This window comes from Scyliorhinus torazame, chromosome 4 (assembly GCF_047496885.1).
Source record: "Scyliorhinus torazame isolate Kashiwa2021f chromosome 4, sScyTor2.1, whole genome shotgun sequence".
In the NCBI taxonomy this organism is placed as follows: domain Eukaryota; kingdom Metazoa; phylum Chordata; class Chondrichthyes; order Carcharhiniformes; family Scyliorhinidae; genus Scyliorhinus; species Scyliorhinus torazame.
In genome coordinates, this window is record NC_092710.1 from 374,487,946 (window position 1) to 374,502,405 (window position 14,460).

Sequence of the window (14,460 nt, forward strand, 5' to 3'; positions counted from 1 at the left end):
CCCATCAAACACTCCCAGGACAGGTACAGCACGGGGTTAGATACAGAGTAAAGCTCCCTCTACACTGTCCCCATCAAACACTCCCAGGACAGGTACAGCACGGGGTTAGATACAGAGTAAAGCTCCCATTACACTGTTCCCATCAAACACTCCCAGGACAGGAACAGCATAGGGATACCTTGCCCCTCGCACTTTAAACTGATGCCCCCTCCGTAATTGACCCCTCTACCCCGGGGAAAAGCCTCTGACTATCCACTCTGGTCTATGCCCCTCATAATTTTGTAGACCTCTATCAGGCCGCCCCTCAACCTCCGTCGTTCCAGTGAGAACAAACCGAGTTTATTCAACCGCTCCTCATAGCTAATGCCCTCCATACCAGGCAACATTCTGGTAAATCTCTTCTGCACCCTCTCTAAAGCCTCCACATCCTTCTGGTAGTGTGGCGACCAGAATTGAACACTATACTCCAAGTGTGGCCTAACTAAGGTTCTATACAGCTGCAACATGACTTGCCAATTCTTATACTCAATGACCCGGCCAATGAAGGCAAGCATGCCGTATGCCTTCTTGACTACCTTCTCCACCTGTGTTGCCCCTTTCAGTGACCTGTGGACCTGTACTCCTAGATCTCTCTGACTTTCAATACTCTTGAGGGTCCTACCATTCACTGTATATTCCCTACCTGCATTAGACCTTCCAAAATGCATTATCTCACATTTGTCTGGATTAAACTCCATCTGCCATCTCTCCGCCCAAGTCTCCAAACAATCTAAATCCTGCTGTATCCTCTGACAGTCCTCATCGCTATTCGCAATTCCACCAACCTTTGTGTCGTCTGCAAACTTACTAATCAGACCAGTTACATTTTCCTCCAAATCATTGATATATACTACAAACAGCAAAGGTCCCAGCACCTGTGGAACACCACTAGTCACAGCCCTTCAAACAGAAAAGCATCCTTCCATTGCTACTCTCTGCCTTCTATGACCTAGCCAGTTCTGTATCCACCTTGCCAGCTCCCCCCTGTTCCTGTGTGACTTCACCTTTTGTACCAGTCTACCATGAGGGACCTTGTCAAAGGCCTTACTGAAGTCCATATAGACAACATCTACTGCCCTACCTGCATCAATCATCTTAGTGACCTCCTCGAAAAACTCTATCAAGTTAGTGAGACACGACCTCCCCTTCACAAAACCATGCTGCCTCTCACTAATACGTCCATTTGCTTCCAAATGGGAGTAGATCCTGTCTCGAAGAATTCTCTCCAGTAATTTCCCGACCACTGAAGTAAGGCTCATCGGCCTGTCGTTCCCGGGATTATCCTTGCTACCCTTCTTAAACCGAGGAACAACATTGGCTATTCTCCAGTCCTCCGGGACATCCCCTGAAGACAGTGAGGATCCAAAGATTTCCGTCAGCAATTTCCTTTCGAGAGGGAGAGGGGGAACGGAAGGTGTCCAACGGCGCCATAGTTTGCTGACAGCTGTGCTGCTGGCTGGGGGGGCTTCTCCCGGGGCCGGGGGGGCAGTAGCAGGGGGTGGCCAGTAGGTGGGCCGGGGGTGGCCAGTAGGTGGGCTGGGGGGGGGGGGGGGGGGGGGGCAGCAGCAGGGGGTGGCCAGTAGGTGGGCTGGGGGGGGGGGGGGGCAGTAGCAGGGGGTGGCCAGTAGGTGGGCTGGGGGGGGGGGCAGTAGCAGGGGGTGGCCAGTAGGTGGGCCCGGGGGTGGCCAGTAGGTGGGCTGGGGGGGGGGGGGGGGGGGGGGGGGGGCAGTAGCAGGGGGTGGCCAGTAGGTGGGCTGGGGGGGGGTTGGTCAGCGCGGACGGGCACCATTGCCAGAGCCTGCACGGCAGCCACGCAGCTGCGCACACCGCTGACGGCTCACTGTGAGCTTAGGGCCGCGGGTCATATAGGTGTCACCCCAGGGCACCCCCCTGGGTCCCTCTGGCCTCAGCCAACCCATCAGCTGTATGGGCGCGCTCCAGCACAACCAGTGCCATCTTGCTGGCTGGGGTGAGTGTGTGCGGGGAGTGCAGTGTGTGTGCGGCTGGGGTGAGTGTGTGCGGGGAGTGTAATGTGTGTGCGGCTGGGGTGAGTGTGTGTGGGGAGTGTAATGTGTGTGTGCGGCTGGGATGAGTGTGTGTGGGGAGTGTAATGTGTGTGCGGCTGGGGTGAGTGTGTGCGGAGAGTGTAATGTGTGTGTGCGGCTGGGATGAGTGTGTGTGGGGAGTGTAATGTGTGTGCAGCTGGGGTGAGTGTGTGTGGGGAGTGTAATGTGTGTGTGCGGCTGGGATGAGTGTGTGTGGGGTGTGTAATGTGTGTGTGCAGCTGGGATGAGTGTGTGTGGGGAGTGTAATGTGTCTGTGCAGCTGGGGTGAGTGTGTGTGGGGAGTGTAATGTGTCTGTGCAGCTGGGGTGAGTGTGTGTGGGGAGTGTAATGTGTGTGTGCGGCTGGGATGAGTGTGTGTGGGGAGTGTAATGTGTCTGTGCAGCTGGGGTGAGTGTGTGTGGGGAGTGTAATGTGTCTGTGCAGCTGGGGTGAGTGTGTGTGGGGAGTGTAATGTGTATGTGCGGCTGGGATGAGTGTGTGTGGGGAGTGTAATGTGTGTGTGCGGCTGGGATGAGTGTGTGTGGGGAGTGTAATGTGTCTGTGCAGCTGGGGTGAGTGTGTGTGGGGAGTGTAATGTGTGTGTGCGGCTGGGATGAGTGTGTGTGGGGAGTGTAATGTGTCTGTGCAGCTGGGGTGAGTGTGTGTGGGGAGTGTAATGTGTGTGTGCGGCTGGGGTGAGTGTGTGTGGGGAGTGTAATGTGTGTGTGTGGCTGGGATGAGTGTGTGTGGGGAGTGTAATGTGTCTGTGCAGCTGGGGTGAGTGTGTGTGGGGAGTGTAATGTGTGTGTGCGGCTGGGATGACTGTGTGTGGGGAGTGTAATGTGTGTGTGCGGCTGGGGTGAGTGTGTGTGGGGAGTGTAATGTGTCTGTGCAGCTGGGGTGAGTGTGTGTGGGGAGTGTAATGTGTGTGTGTGGCTGGGATGAGTGTGTGTGGGGAGTGTAATGTGTGTGTGCGGCTGGGGTGAGTGTGTGCGGAGAGTGTAATGTGTGTGTGCGGCTGGGATGAGTGTGTGTGTGGGGAGTGTAATGTGTGTGTGTGGCTGGGATGACTGTGTGTGGGGAGTGTAATGTGTGTGTGCGGCTGGGGTGAGTGTGTGCGGAGAGTGTAATGTGTGTGTGCGGCTGGGATGAGTGTGTGCGGGGAGTGTAATGTGTGTGCGGCTGGGATGAGTGTGTGTGTGGGGAGTGTAATGTGTGTGTGTGGCTGGGATGAGTGTGTGTGGGGAGTGTAATGTGTGTGTGCGGCTGGGGTGAGTGTGTGCGGAGAGTGTAATGTGTGTGCGCGGCTGGGATGAGTGTGTGTGTGGGGAGTGTAATGTGTGTGCGCGGCTGGGAAGAGTGTGTGCGGGGAGTGTAATGTGTGTGTGCGGCTGGGATGAGTGTGTGCGGGGAGTGGAATGTGTGTGTGCGGCTGGGATGGTGTGTGTGGGGAGTGTAATGTGTGTGTGCGGCTGGCATGAGTGTGTGTGGGGAGTGTAATGTGTGTGTGCGGCTGGGGTGAGTGTGTGTGGGGAGTGTAATGTGTGTGTGCGGCTGGGGTGAGTGTGTGTGGGGAGTGTAATGTGTGTGTGCGGCTGGGGTGAGTGTGTGTGGGGAGTGTAATGTGTGTGTGCGGCTGGGGTGAGTGTGTGTGGGGAGTGTAGTGTGTGTGTGCGGCTGGGGTGAGTGTGTGTGGGGAGTGTAATGTGTGTGCGCGGCTGGGGTGAATGTGTGTGGGGAGTGTAATGTGTGTGAGCGGCTGGGGTGAATGTGTGTGGGGAGTGTAATGTGCGTGTGCGGCTGGGGTGAGTGTGTGTGGGGAGTGTAATGTGTATGTGCGGCTGGGGTGAGTGTGTGTGGGGAGTGTAATGTGTCTGTGCGGCTGGGCTGCGTATGTGTGGGGAGTGTAATGTGTATGTGCGGCTGGGGTGAGTGTGTGTGGGGAGTGTAATGTGTGTGTGCGGCTGGGATGAGTGAGTGCGGGGAGTGTAATGTGTGTGTGCGGCTGGGATGAGTGAGTGCGGGGAGTGTAATGTGTGTGTGCGGCTGGGATGAGTGTGTGTGGGGAGTGTAATGTGTGTGCGGCTGGGATGAGTGTGTGTGGGGAGTGTAATGTGTATGTGCGGCTGGGATGAGTGTGTGTGGGGAGTGTAATGTGTATGTGCGGCTGGGATGAGTGTGTGTGGGAGTGTAATGCGTGTGTGCGGCTGGGGTGAGTGTGTGTGGGGAGTGTAATATGTGTGCGGCTGGGATGAGTGTGTGTGGGGAGTGTAATGTGTATGTGCGGCTGGGATGAGTGTGTGTGGGGAGTGTAATGTGTGTGTGCGGCTGGGGTGAGTGTGTGTGGGGAGTGTAATGTGTGTGTGCGGCTGGGGTGAGTGTGTGTGGGGAGTGTAATGTGTGTGTGCGGCTGGGGTGAGTGTGTGTGGGGAGTGTAATGTGTGTTCGCGGCTGGGATGTGTGTGTGTGGGGAGTGTAATGTGTGTGTGCGGCTGGGATGAGTGTGTGTGGGGAGTGTAATGTGTGTGTGCGGCTGGGGTGAGTGTGTGTGGGGAGTGTAGTGTGTGTGTGCGGCTGGGGTGAGTGTGTGTGGGGAGTGTAATGTGTGTGCGCGGCTGGGGTGAATGTGTGTGGGGAGTGTAATGTGTGTGAGCGGCTGGGGTGAATGTGTGTGGGGAGTGTAATGTGCGTGTGCGGCTGGGGTGAGTGTGTGTGGGGAGTGTAATGTGTATGTGCGGCTGGGGTGTGTGTGTGTGGGGAGTGTAATGTGTCTGTGCGGCTGGGCTGCGTATGTGTGGGGAGTGTAATGTGTATGTGAGGCTGGGGTGAGTGTGTGTGGGGAGTGTAATGTGTGTGTGCGGCTGGGATGAGTGTGTGCGGGGAGTGTAATGTGTGTGCGGCTGGGATGAGTGTGTGTGGGGAGTGTAATGTGTGCGTGCGGCTGGGATGAGTGTGTGTGGAGAGTGTAATGTGTGTGTGCGGCTGGGATGAGTGTGTGTGGGGAGTGTAATGTGTGTGTGCGGCTGGGATGAGTGTGTGTGGGGAGTGTAATGTGTGTGCGGCTGGGATGAGTGTGTGTGGGGAGTGTAATGTGTATGTGCGGCTGGGATGAGTGTGTGTGGGGAGTGTAATGTGTATGTGCGGCTGGGATGAGTGTGTGTGGGAGTGTAATGCGTGTGTGCGGCTGGGGTGAGTGTGTGTGGGGAGTGTAATATGTGTGCGGCTGGGATGAGTGTGTGTGGGGAGTGTAATGTGTATGTGCGGCTGGGATGAGTGTGTGTGGGGAGTGTAATGTGTGTGTGCGGCTGGGGTGAGTGTGTGTGGCGAGTGTAATGTGTGTGTGTGGCTGGGGTGAGTGTGTGTGGGGAGTGTAATGTGTGTGTGCGGCTGGGGTGAGTGTGTGTGGGGAGTGTAATGTGTGTTCGCGGCTGGGATGTGTGTGTGTGGGGAGTGTAATGTGTGTGTGCGGCTGGGATGAGTGTGTGTGGGGAGTGTAATGTGTGTGCGCGGCTGGGATGAGTGTGTGTGGGGAGTGTAATGTGTGTGTGCGGCTGGGATGAGTGTGTGTGGGGAGTGTAATGTGTGTGCGGCTGGGATGAGTGTGTGTGGGGAGTGTAATGTGTATGTGCGGCTGGGATGAGTGTGTGTGGGAGTGTAATGCGTGTGTGCGGCTGGGGTGAGTGTGTGTGGGGAGTGTAATGTGTGTGCGGCTGGGATGAGTGTGTGTGGGGAGTGTAATGTGTATGTGCGGCTGGGATGAGTGTGTGTGGGGAGTGTAATGTGTGTGCGGCTGGGGTGAGTGTGTGTGGGGAGTGTAATGTGTGTGTGCGGCTGGGGTGAGTGTGTGTGGGGAGTGTAATGTGTGTGTGTGGCTGGGATGAGTGTGTGTGGGGAGTGTAATGTGTATGTGCGGCTGGGATGAGTGTGTGTGTGGGGAGTGTAATGTGTGTGCGCGGCTGGGATGAGTGTGTGTGGGGAGTGTAATGTGTGTGTGCGGCTGGGATGAGTGTGTGTGGGGAGTGTAATGTGTGTGTGTGGCTGGGATGAGTGTGTGTGGGGAGTGTAATGTGTATGTGCGGCTGGGATGAGTGTGTGTGTGGGGAGTGTAATGTGTGTGTGCGGCTGGGATGAGTGTGTGTGGGGAGTGTAATGTGTATGTGCGGCTGGGATGAGTGTGTGTGTGGGGAGTGTAATGTGTATGTGCGGCTGGGATGAGTGTTTGTGGGGAGTGTAATGTGTGTGTGCGGCTGGGGTGAGTGTGTGTGGGGAGTGTAATGTGTGTGTGCGGCTGGGGTGAGTGTGTGTGGGGAGTGTAATGTGTATGTGCGGCTGGGATGAGTGTGTGTGTGGGGAGTGTAATGTGTGTGTGCGGCTGGGGTAAGTGTGTGTGGGGAGTGTAATGTGTGTGCGCGGCTGGGATGAGTGTGTGTGGGGAGTGTAATGTGTGTGTGCGGCTGGGATGTGTGTGTGTGGGGAGTGTAATGTGTGTGTGCGGCTGGGATGAGTGTGTGTGGGGAGTGTAATGTGTATGTGCGGCTGGGATGAGTGTTTGTGGGGAGTGTAATGTGTGTGTGCGGCTGGGGTGAGTGTGTGTGGGGAGTGTAATGTGTGTGTGCGGCTGGGGTGAGTGTGTGTGGGGAGTGTAATGTGTGTGTGCGGCTGGGGTGAGTGTGTGTGGGGAGTGTAATGTGTGTGTGCGGCTGGGGTGAGTGTGTGTGGGGAGTGTAATGTGTGTGTGCGGCTGGGATGTGTGTGTGTGGGGAGTGTAATGTGAGTGTGCGGCTGGGATGAGTGTGTGTGGGGAGTGTAATGTGTATGTGCGGCTGGGATGAGTGTGTGTGGGGAGTGTAATGTGTGTGTGCGGCTCGGGTGAGTGTGTGTGGGGAGTGTAATGTGTGTGTGCGGCTGGGGTGAGTGTGTGTGGGGAGTGTAATGTGTGTGTGCGGCTGGGTTGAGTGTGTGTGGGGAGTGTAATGTGTGTGTGCGGCTGGGGTGAGTGTGTGTGGGGAGTGTAATGTGTGTGTGCGGCTGGGGTGAGTGTGTGTGGGGAGTGTAATGTGTGCGTGTGGCTGGGATGAGTGTGTGTGGGGAGTGTAATGTGTATGTGCGGCTGGGATGAGTGTGTGTGGGGAGTGTAATGTGTATGCGCGGCTGGGATGAGTGTGTGTGGGGAGTGTATGTGCGGCTGCAGCTTGTCAGCCTCCCGAGTGTCGATCACGACCCCGCGAATCCCGCTCCGTTTTTACTGGAACTCAGTGTGTTCCCTGCAGTGCGAGCCGCTGAATGGCTGTGGAATCGGCCCCGGTGTTTCTGTCGGAAAAGTCCTCGGATTCGCCGTTGGCGTCAACACTTCAGAACGAAGAACAATAGAGCACATGAACAGGCCCTTCGGCCCTCCAACCCCGTGCTATCCATGTTACCTGCCTGAACTACCTGTCTGCACTCCTTCCGGATTAAACGCCATTTGCCATTTCTCCGCCCAAGACTCCGCCAGTTTACATCCTGCTGTATCCTCTGACAATCCTCGTCACTATCCGCAACTCCACCAATTTTGTGTCATCTACGAACTTATTAATCAGACCAGCTACATTTTCTTCCACATTATTTATATACACCACGAACAACAAAGGCCCCAGACCTGATCCCTGTGGAACGCCGCTAGTCACAGCCTTCCATTCAGAAAAGCACCTTCTACAGCTACCCTCTGTCTTCTGTGCCCAAGCCAGTTCAGTATCCAACTTGCCAGCTCTCCTCTGATCCTGGGCGACTTCACCTTTTGTACCAGTCGACCATGAGGGACCCTAGTCTCAGAAATGGAGAATCCCGCCTTGGGTTCTAAAAGAATACTTTGCGTGGGTGTTCACTTGTGAGAGGGACAGTGTGAGTATAGAAATCAGGGACAGGAGGACTGTGATAAAATTAAAGAGGTTAACATAGACAGAGAGGTTCTGAGTGGTCTGGCGGTGTTAAAGGTAGACAAGTCTCCAGGGTCAGATGAAATGTATCCCAGGCTGCTGAGTGAGGCAAAGGAGGAAATTGCAGGGGCGCTGGCAATAACTTTCAATCCCTCTGTGGCCACAGGAGATGTATCGGAGGACTGGAGGATAGTCAACGTGGGACCATCATTCAGGAAGGGAGGAAGGGATAAACCAGGAAACTACAGGCCAGTCAGTCTAACCTCAGTGGTGGGGAAACTATTGGAAGTGATTCTAAGAGACAGGGTCAATGATCTGGAATGTTCTGTCTGAGAGTGTGGGGGAGACGGGGTCAATGATCTGGAATGTTCTGTCAGAGTGTGGGGGAGACGGGGTCAATGATCTGGAATGTTCTGTCTGAGAGTGTGGGGGAGACGCGGTCAATGATCTGGAATGTTCTGTCTGAGAGTGTGGGGGAGACAGGGTCAATGATCTGATTGAGGAATTTCGGATGGAATTGAATCATTCCCTGTAAACGGGAAACGCTGAGGCTCCAGGGAAACATGGAACTGGGAGAGCTGCTTCTTCAGGCGGGTCTGCAGACACGGAGCTGATTACAACGTTTGCTGTGGTGTAATCTTGAATCGAATACTTGGGGGCTTTTTGTCAAATTGGGAGATAGCCTGTTTCATGGATATTATATCACCGTCACTGGGTCAACCCTCCCTAACAGCACAGTGGGTGTACCTACACCTCAGGGACTGCAGCGGTTGAAGAAGGCAGCTCACCACCACCTTCCGAAGGGCAACCAGGTATGGGCAATAAAATGGTGGACATGAAACGTGTCTGTCACTCCCTCCCCTTCCACACAGTGTGTCCCGCACACCCCCTGCCCAGCTCCCCACATCCACCTACCATCCTCTGTAGTAAACATTCCAATTTCTCTTTCTGCTTTGCGTTCTTGACTTTTCCCAATTTCTTCTTAATAACCTGCAGGGGAGCGAGGAACAAAAAGAATATTGAAGTCATCTCTAAACTTCTGTGGGAAGGCAGTGATTGGACGCCCACCTGTGGGTCCTGATACCTGAGAGCGTGCACACAGCTGCAGAATAAATTAAGCAGGACAGGCAGCGAGCTGGGCAATGAACCCGACACTCTCACTGTCCTGGGATCACCCAGTGTGGGACTGAACCAGGCCAGGGTCCGGCCCAGCCAGGGGCCCACGCCCTGTCCTGGGGCCCCGCATACCACACCCACCGTGGGCCCAACGGACCCCACAGAGCTCAGCCAGCTCCCCAGACTGTTCACTGACCTGTTTCTCCTTATTCCTGACGTCACCGAGGAAAGAGTATGTTTTTTCATAAATATCAGGCTTAAACTCTCCAGACAGATCATCAAACCGAGGGTCCCGCACCATCTGCAGAGGAACAGCAGCAGAAACATTACACTGAGAGAGAGGGAGAGAGAGAGATGAAGAGGGCAGAGTGCGAGAGGGCAGAGTGCGAGAGAGCGGAGAGCGAGAGGGCGGGGAGCGAGAGAGACGGAGAGCAGAGAGCGAGGGAGGGAGAGCGAGGGAAGGAGAGCGGGAGAGAGCGAGAGCGAGAAAAGGAGAGCGAGAGAAGGAGCGAGAGGGAGAGCGAGAGGGAGAGGGGGAGCGAGAGGGGGAGCGAGAGGGAGGGAGAGAAAGAACGAGAGAGAGAGAGAGGGGGAGGGAGAGAGACAGAGAGAGAGAGGGAGAGAAGAGAGGGAGAGAGAGAGAAAGAGAGAGAGGAGGAAAGTGGGAGAGAGAGAGAGAGAGAGAGAGAGGGAGAGGGAGAGAGACAGGGAGAGAAAGAGAGAGAGGAGGAAAGTGAGAAAGAGAGAGAGGAGGAAAGTGAGAAAGAGGAGGAAAGTGGGAGAGAGAGACAGGGAGAGAGAGAGAGGAGGAAAGTGGGAGAGAGAGAGAGGGAGACAGGGAGAGAAAGAGAGAGGGTGAAAGGGGGAGAGAGACACACTGAGGGTCCACAATCCCCCCCCATCCCCAACACTGAGGGTCCACAACCCCCCCCATCCCCAACACTGAGGGTCCACAACCCCCCCATCCCCAACACTGAGGGTCAACCCCCCCCCATCCCCAACACTGAGGGTCAAACCCCCCCCATCCCCAACACTGAGGGTCAAACCCCCCCCATCCCCAACACTGAGGGTCAAACCCCCCCCATCCCCAACACTGAGGGTCCATAGCCGCCCCCATCCCCAACACTGAGGGTCCACAACCCCCCCCCATCCCCAACACTGAGGGTCCGCAGCCCCCCCATCCCCAACACGGAGGGTCAACCCTCCCCCATCCCCAACACTGAGGGTCAACCCCCCCCATCCCCAACACTGAGGGTCAAACCCCCCCCATCCCCAACACTGAGGGTCAAACCCCCCCCATCCCCAACACTGAGGGTCCATAGCCGCCCCCATCCCCAACACTGAGGGTCAAACTCTCCCCCCCATTCCCAACACGGAGGGTCAAACCCTCCACCCCCATCCCCAACACGGAGGGTCAAACCCTCCCCCCCATCCCCAACACTGAGGGTCAAACCCTCCCCCCCCATCCCCAACACTGAGGGTCCACAGCCGCCCCCATCCCCAACACTGAGGGTCAAGCCCTCCCCCATCCCCAACACTGAGGGTCCACAGCCCCCCCATCCCCAACACTGAGGGGCCACAGCCGCCCCCATCCCCAACACTGAGGGTCAAACCCGCCGCCCCCATCCCCAACACTGAGGGTCAAACCCTCCCCCCCATCCCCAACACAGGGTCCACAGCCCCCCCTCCATCCCCAACACTGAGGGTCAAGCCCTCCCCCATCCCCAACACTGAGGGTCCACAGCCACCCCCATCCCCAACACTGAGCGTCAAACCTTCCCCCCCATCCCCAACACGGAGGGTCCACAGCCCCCCCTCCATCCCCAACACTGAGGGTCAAACCCTCCCCCCCCATCCCCAACACTGAGGGTCCACAGCCCCCCCATCCCCAACACGGAGGGTCAAACCCTCCCCCCCATCCCCAACACTGAGGGTCCACAGCCCCCCCTCCATCCCCAACACCGAGGGTCAAACCCTCCCCCCATCCCCAACACTGAGGGTCAAACCCTCCCCCCCGATCCCCAACACTGAGGGTCAAACCCTCCCCCCCATCCCCAACACGGAGGGTCAAACCCTCCCCCCCCCCATCCCCAACACTGAGGGTCCACAGCCGCCCCCATCCCCAACACTGAGGGTCAAACCCTCCCCCCCATCCCTAACACTGAGGGTCCACAGCCCCCCCTCCATCCCCAACACCGAGGGTCAAACCCTCCCCCCCATCCCCAACACTGAGGGTCAAACCCTCCCCCCCATCCCCAACACTGAGCGTCAAACCTTCCCCCCCATCCCCAACACGGAGGGTCCACAGCCCCCCCTCCATCCCCAACACTGAGGGTCAAACCCTCCCCCCCCATCCCCAACACTGAGGGTCCACAGCCCCCCCATCCCCAACACGGAGGGTCAAACCCTCCCCCCCATCCCCAACACTGAGGGTCCACAGCCCCCCCTCCATCCCCAACACCGAGGGTCAAACCCTCCCCCCCATCCCCAACACTGAGGGTCAAACCCTCCCCCCCATCCCCAACACTGAGGGTCAAACCCTCCCCCCCATCCCCAACACGGAGGGTCAAACCCTCCCCCCCCCCATCCCCAACACTGAGGGTCCACAGCCGCCCCCATCCCCAACACTGAGGGTCAAACCCTCCCCCCCCATCCCCAACACTGAGGGTCCACAACCCCCCCATCCCCAACACTGAGGGTCCACAACCCCCCCCCATCCCCAACACTGAGGGTCCGCAGCCAGAATGCTGCATCCTGCGATGGGCCAGCTCTCAGCGACTCACACTGAACCTTTCCACAATCCGGTCACTCCAGTCACTAGTCTGGTCTCACTTCACAGTGACTCCAGTCACCAGTCTGGTCTCACTTCACAGTGACTCCAGTCACCAGTCTGGTCTCACTTTACAGTGACTCCAGTCACCAGTCTGGTCTCACTTCACAGTGACTCCAGTCACCAGTCTGGTCTCACTTTCCAGTGACTCCAGTCACCAGTCTGGTCTCACTTCACAGTGACTCCAGTCACCAGTCTGGTCTCACTTCACAGTGACTCCAGTCACCAGTCTGGTCTCACTTTCCAGTGACTCCGGTCACCAGTCTGGTCTCACTTCACAGTGACTCCAGTCACCAGTCTGGTCTCACTTTCCAGTGACTCCGGTCACCAGTCTGGTCTCACTTCACAGTGACTCCAGTCACCAGTCTGGTCTCACTTTCCAGTGACTCCAGTCACCAGTCTGGTCTCACTTTCCAGTGACTCCAGTCACCAGTCTGGTCTCACTTTCCAGTGACTCCAGTCACCAGTCTGGTCACTTTACAGTGACTCCGGTCACCAGTCTGGTCACTTTCCAGTGACTCCAGTCACCAGTCTGGTCTCACTTTCCAGTGACTCCAGTCACCAGTCTGGTCTCACTTTCCAGTGACTCCAGTCATCAGTCTGGTCTCACTTTCCAGTGACTCCAGTCACCAGTCTGGTCTCACTTTCCAGTGACTCCAGTCACCAGTCTGGTCTCACTTTCCAGTGACTCCAGTCACCAGTCTGGTCTCACTTTACAGTGACTCCAGTCACCAGTCTGGTCTCACTTTCCAGTGACTCCAGTCACCAGTCTGGTCTCACTTTCCAGTGACTCCAGTCACCAGTCTGGTCTCACTTCACAGTGACTCCTGTCACCAGTCTGGTCTCACTTCACAGTGACTCCAGTCACCAGTCTGGTCTCACTTTCCAGTGACTCCAGTCACCAGTCTGGTCTCACTTTACAGTGACTCCAGTCACCAGTCTGGTCTCACTTTACAGTGACTCCGGTCACCAGTCTGGTCTCACTTCACAGTGACTCCAGTCACCAGTCTGGTCTCACTTTCCAGTGACTCCGGTCACCAGTCTGGTCTCACTTTACAGTGACTCCGGTCACCAGTCTGGTCTCACTTTCCAGTGACTCCAGTCACCAGTCTGGTCTCACTTTCCAGTGACTCCAGTCACCAGTCTGGTCTCACTTCACAGTGACTCCAGTCACCAGTCTGGTCTCACTTTCCAGTGACTCCAGTCACCAGTCTGGTCTCACTTTCCAGTGACTCCAGTCACCAGTCTGGTCTCACTTTCCAGTGACTCCAGTCACCAGTCTGGTCACTTTACAGTGACTCCGGTCACCAGTCTGGTCACTTTCCAGTGACTCCAGTCACCAGTCTGGTCTCACTTTCCAGTGACTCCAGTCACCAGTCTGGTCTCACTTTCCAGTGACTCCAGTCACCAGTCTGGTCTCACTTTCCAGTGACTCCAGTCACCAGTCTGGTCTCACTTCACAGTGACTCCAGTCACCAGTCTGGTCTCACTTTCCAGTGACTCCAGTCACCAGTCTGGTCTCACTTTCCAGTGACTCCAGTCACCAGTCTGGTCACTTTCCAGTGACTCCAGTCACCAGTCTGGTCTCACTTTCCAGTGACTCCGGTCACCAGTCTGGTCTCACTTTCCAGTGACTCCAGTCACCAGTCTGGTCTCACTTCACAGTGACTCCAGTCACCAGTCTGGTCTCACTTTACAGTGACTCCAGTCACCAGTCTGGTCTCACTTCACAGTGACTCCAGTCACCAGTCTGGTCTCACTTTCCAGTGACTCCGGTCACCAGTCTGGTCTCACTTTCCAGTGACTCCAGTCACCAGTCTGGTCTCACTTTCCAGTGACTCCAGTCACCAGTCTGGTCTCACTTTCCAGTGACTCCAGTCACCAGTCTGGTCTCACTTCACAGTGACTCCAGTCACCAGTCTGGTCACTTTCCAGTGACTCCAGTCACCAGTCTGGTCTCACTTCACAGTGACTCCAGTCACCAGTCTGGTCACTTTCCAGTGACTCCAGTCACCAGTCTGGTCTCACTTTCCAGTGACTCCAGTCACCAGTCTGGTCTCACTTCACAGTGACTCCTGTCACCAGTCTGGTCTCACTTTCCAGTGACTCCAGTCACCAGTCTGGTCTCACTTTCCAGTGACTCCAGTCACCAGTCTGGTCTCACTTCACAGTGACTCCGGTCACCAGTCTGGTCTCACTTTCCAGTGACTCCGGTCACCAGTCTGGTCTCACTTTCCAGTGACTCCAGTCACCAGTCTGGTCTCACTTTCCAGTGACTCCAGTCACCAGTCTGGTCTCCTGCATTCGCTGCTCCCAATGTGGCCTCCTCGATATCAGAGAGACCAAACGCAGACTGGGTGACCGCTTTGCTGAGTACCTTCCGTCTGTGGGCAGCATGGTAGCACAGGGGTTAGCACTGTGGCTTCACAGCTCCAGGGTCCCAGGTTCGATTCCGGCTTGAGTCACTGTCTGTGCGGAGTCTGCATGTTCTCCCCGTGTGTGCGTGGGTTTCCTC

At 56.4% G+C, this 14,460-nt stretch overlaps 1 protein-coding gene across 2 annotated transcripts in view; it reads right to left on the reverse strand.

Moving 5' to 3' along the window:
- Window positions 1–14,460, reverse strand: part of rrp36 (ribosomal RNA processing 36) — a 44,371-nt gene that overhangs the window by 6,234 nt on the left and 23,677 nt on the right. For both annotated transcript variants that reach the window (XM_072500377.1, XM_072500376.1), the window contains exons 5-6: window positions 9,312–9,416; window positions 8,915–8,989 (exon numbers count right to left, since the gene is read on the reverse strand). In XM_072500377.1, the coding sequence (XP_072356478.1) occupies window positions 8,915–8,989; window positions 9,312–9,416 (180 nt within the window). The remainder of the gene's footprint in view (window positions 1–8,914; window positions 8,990–9,311; window positions 9,417–14,460) is intronic.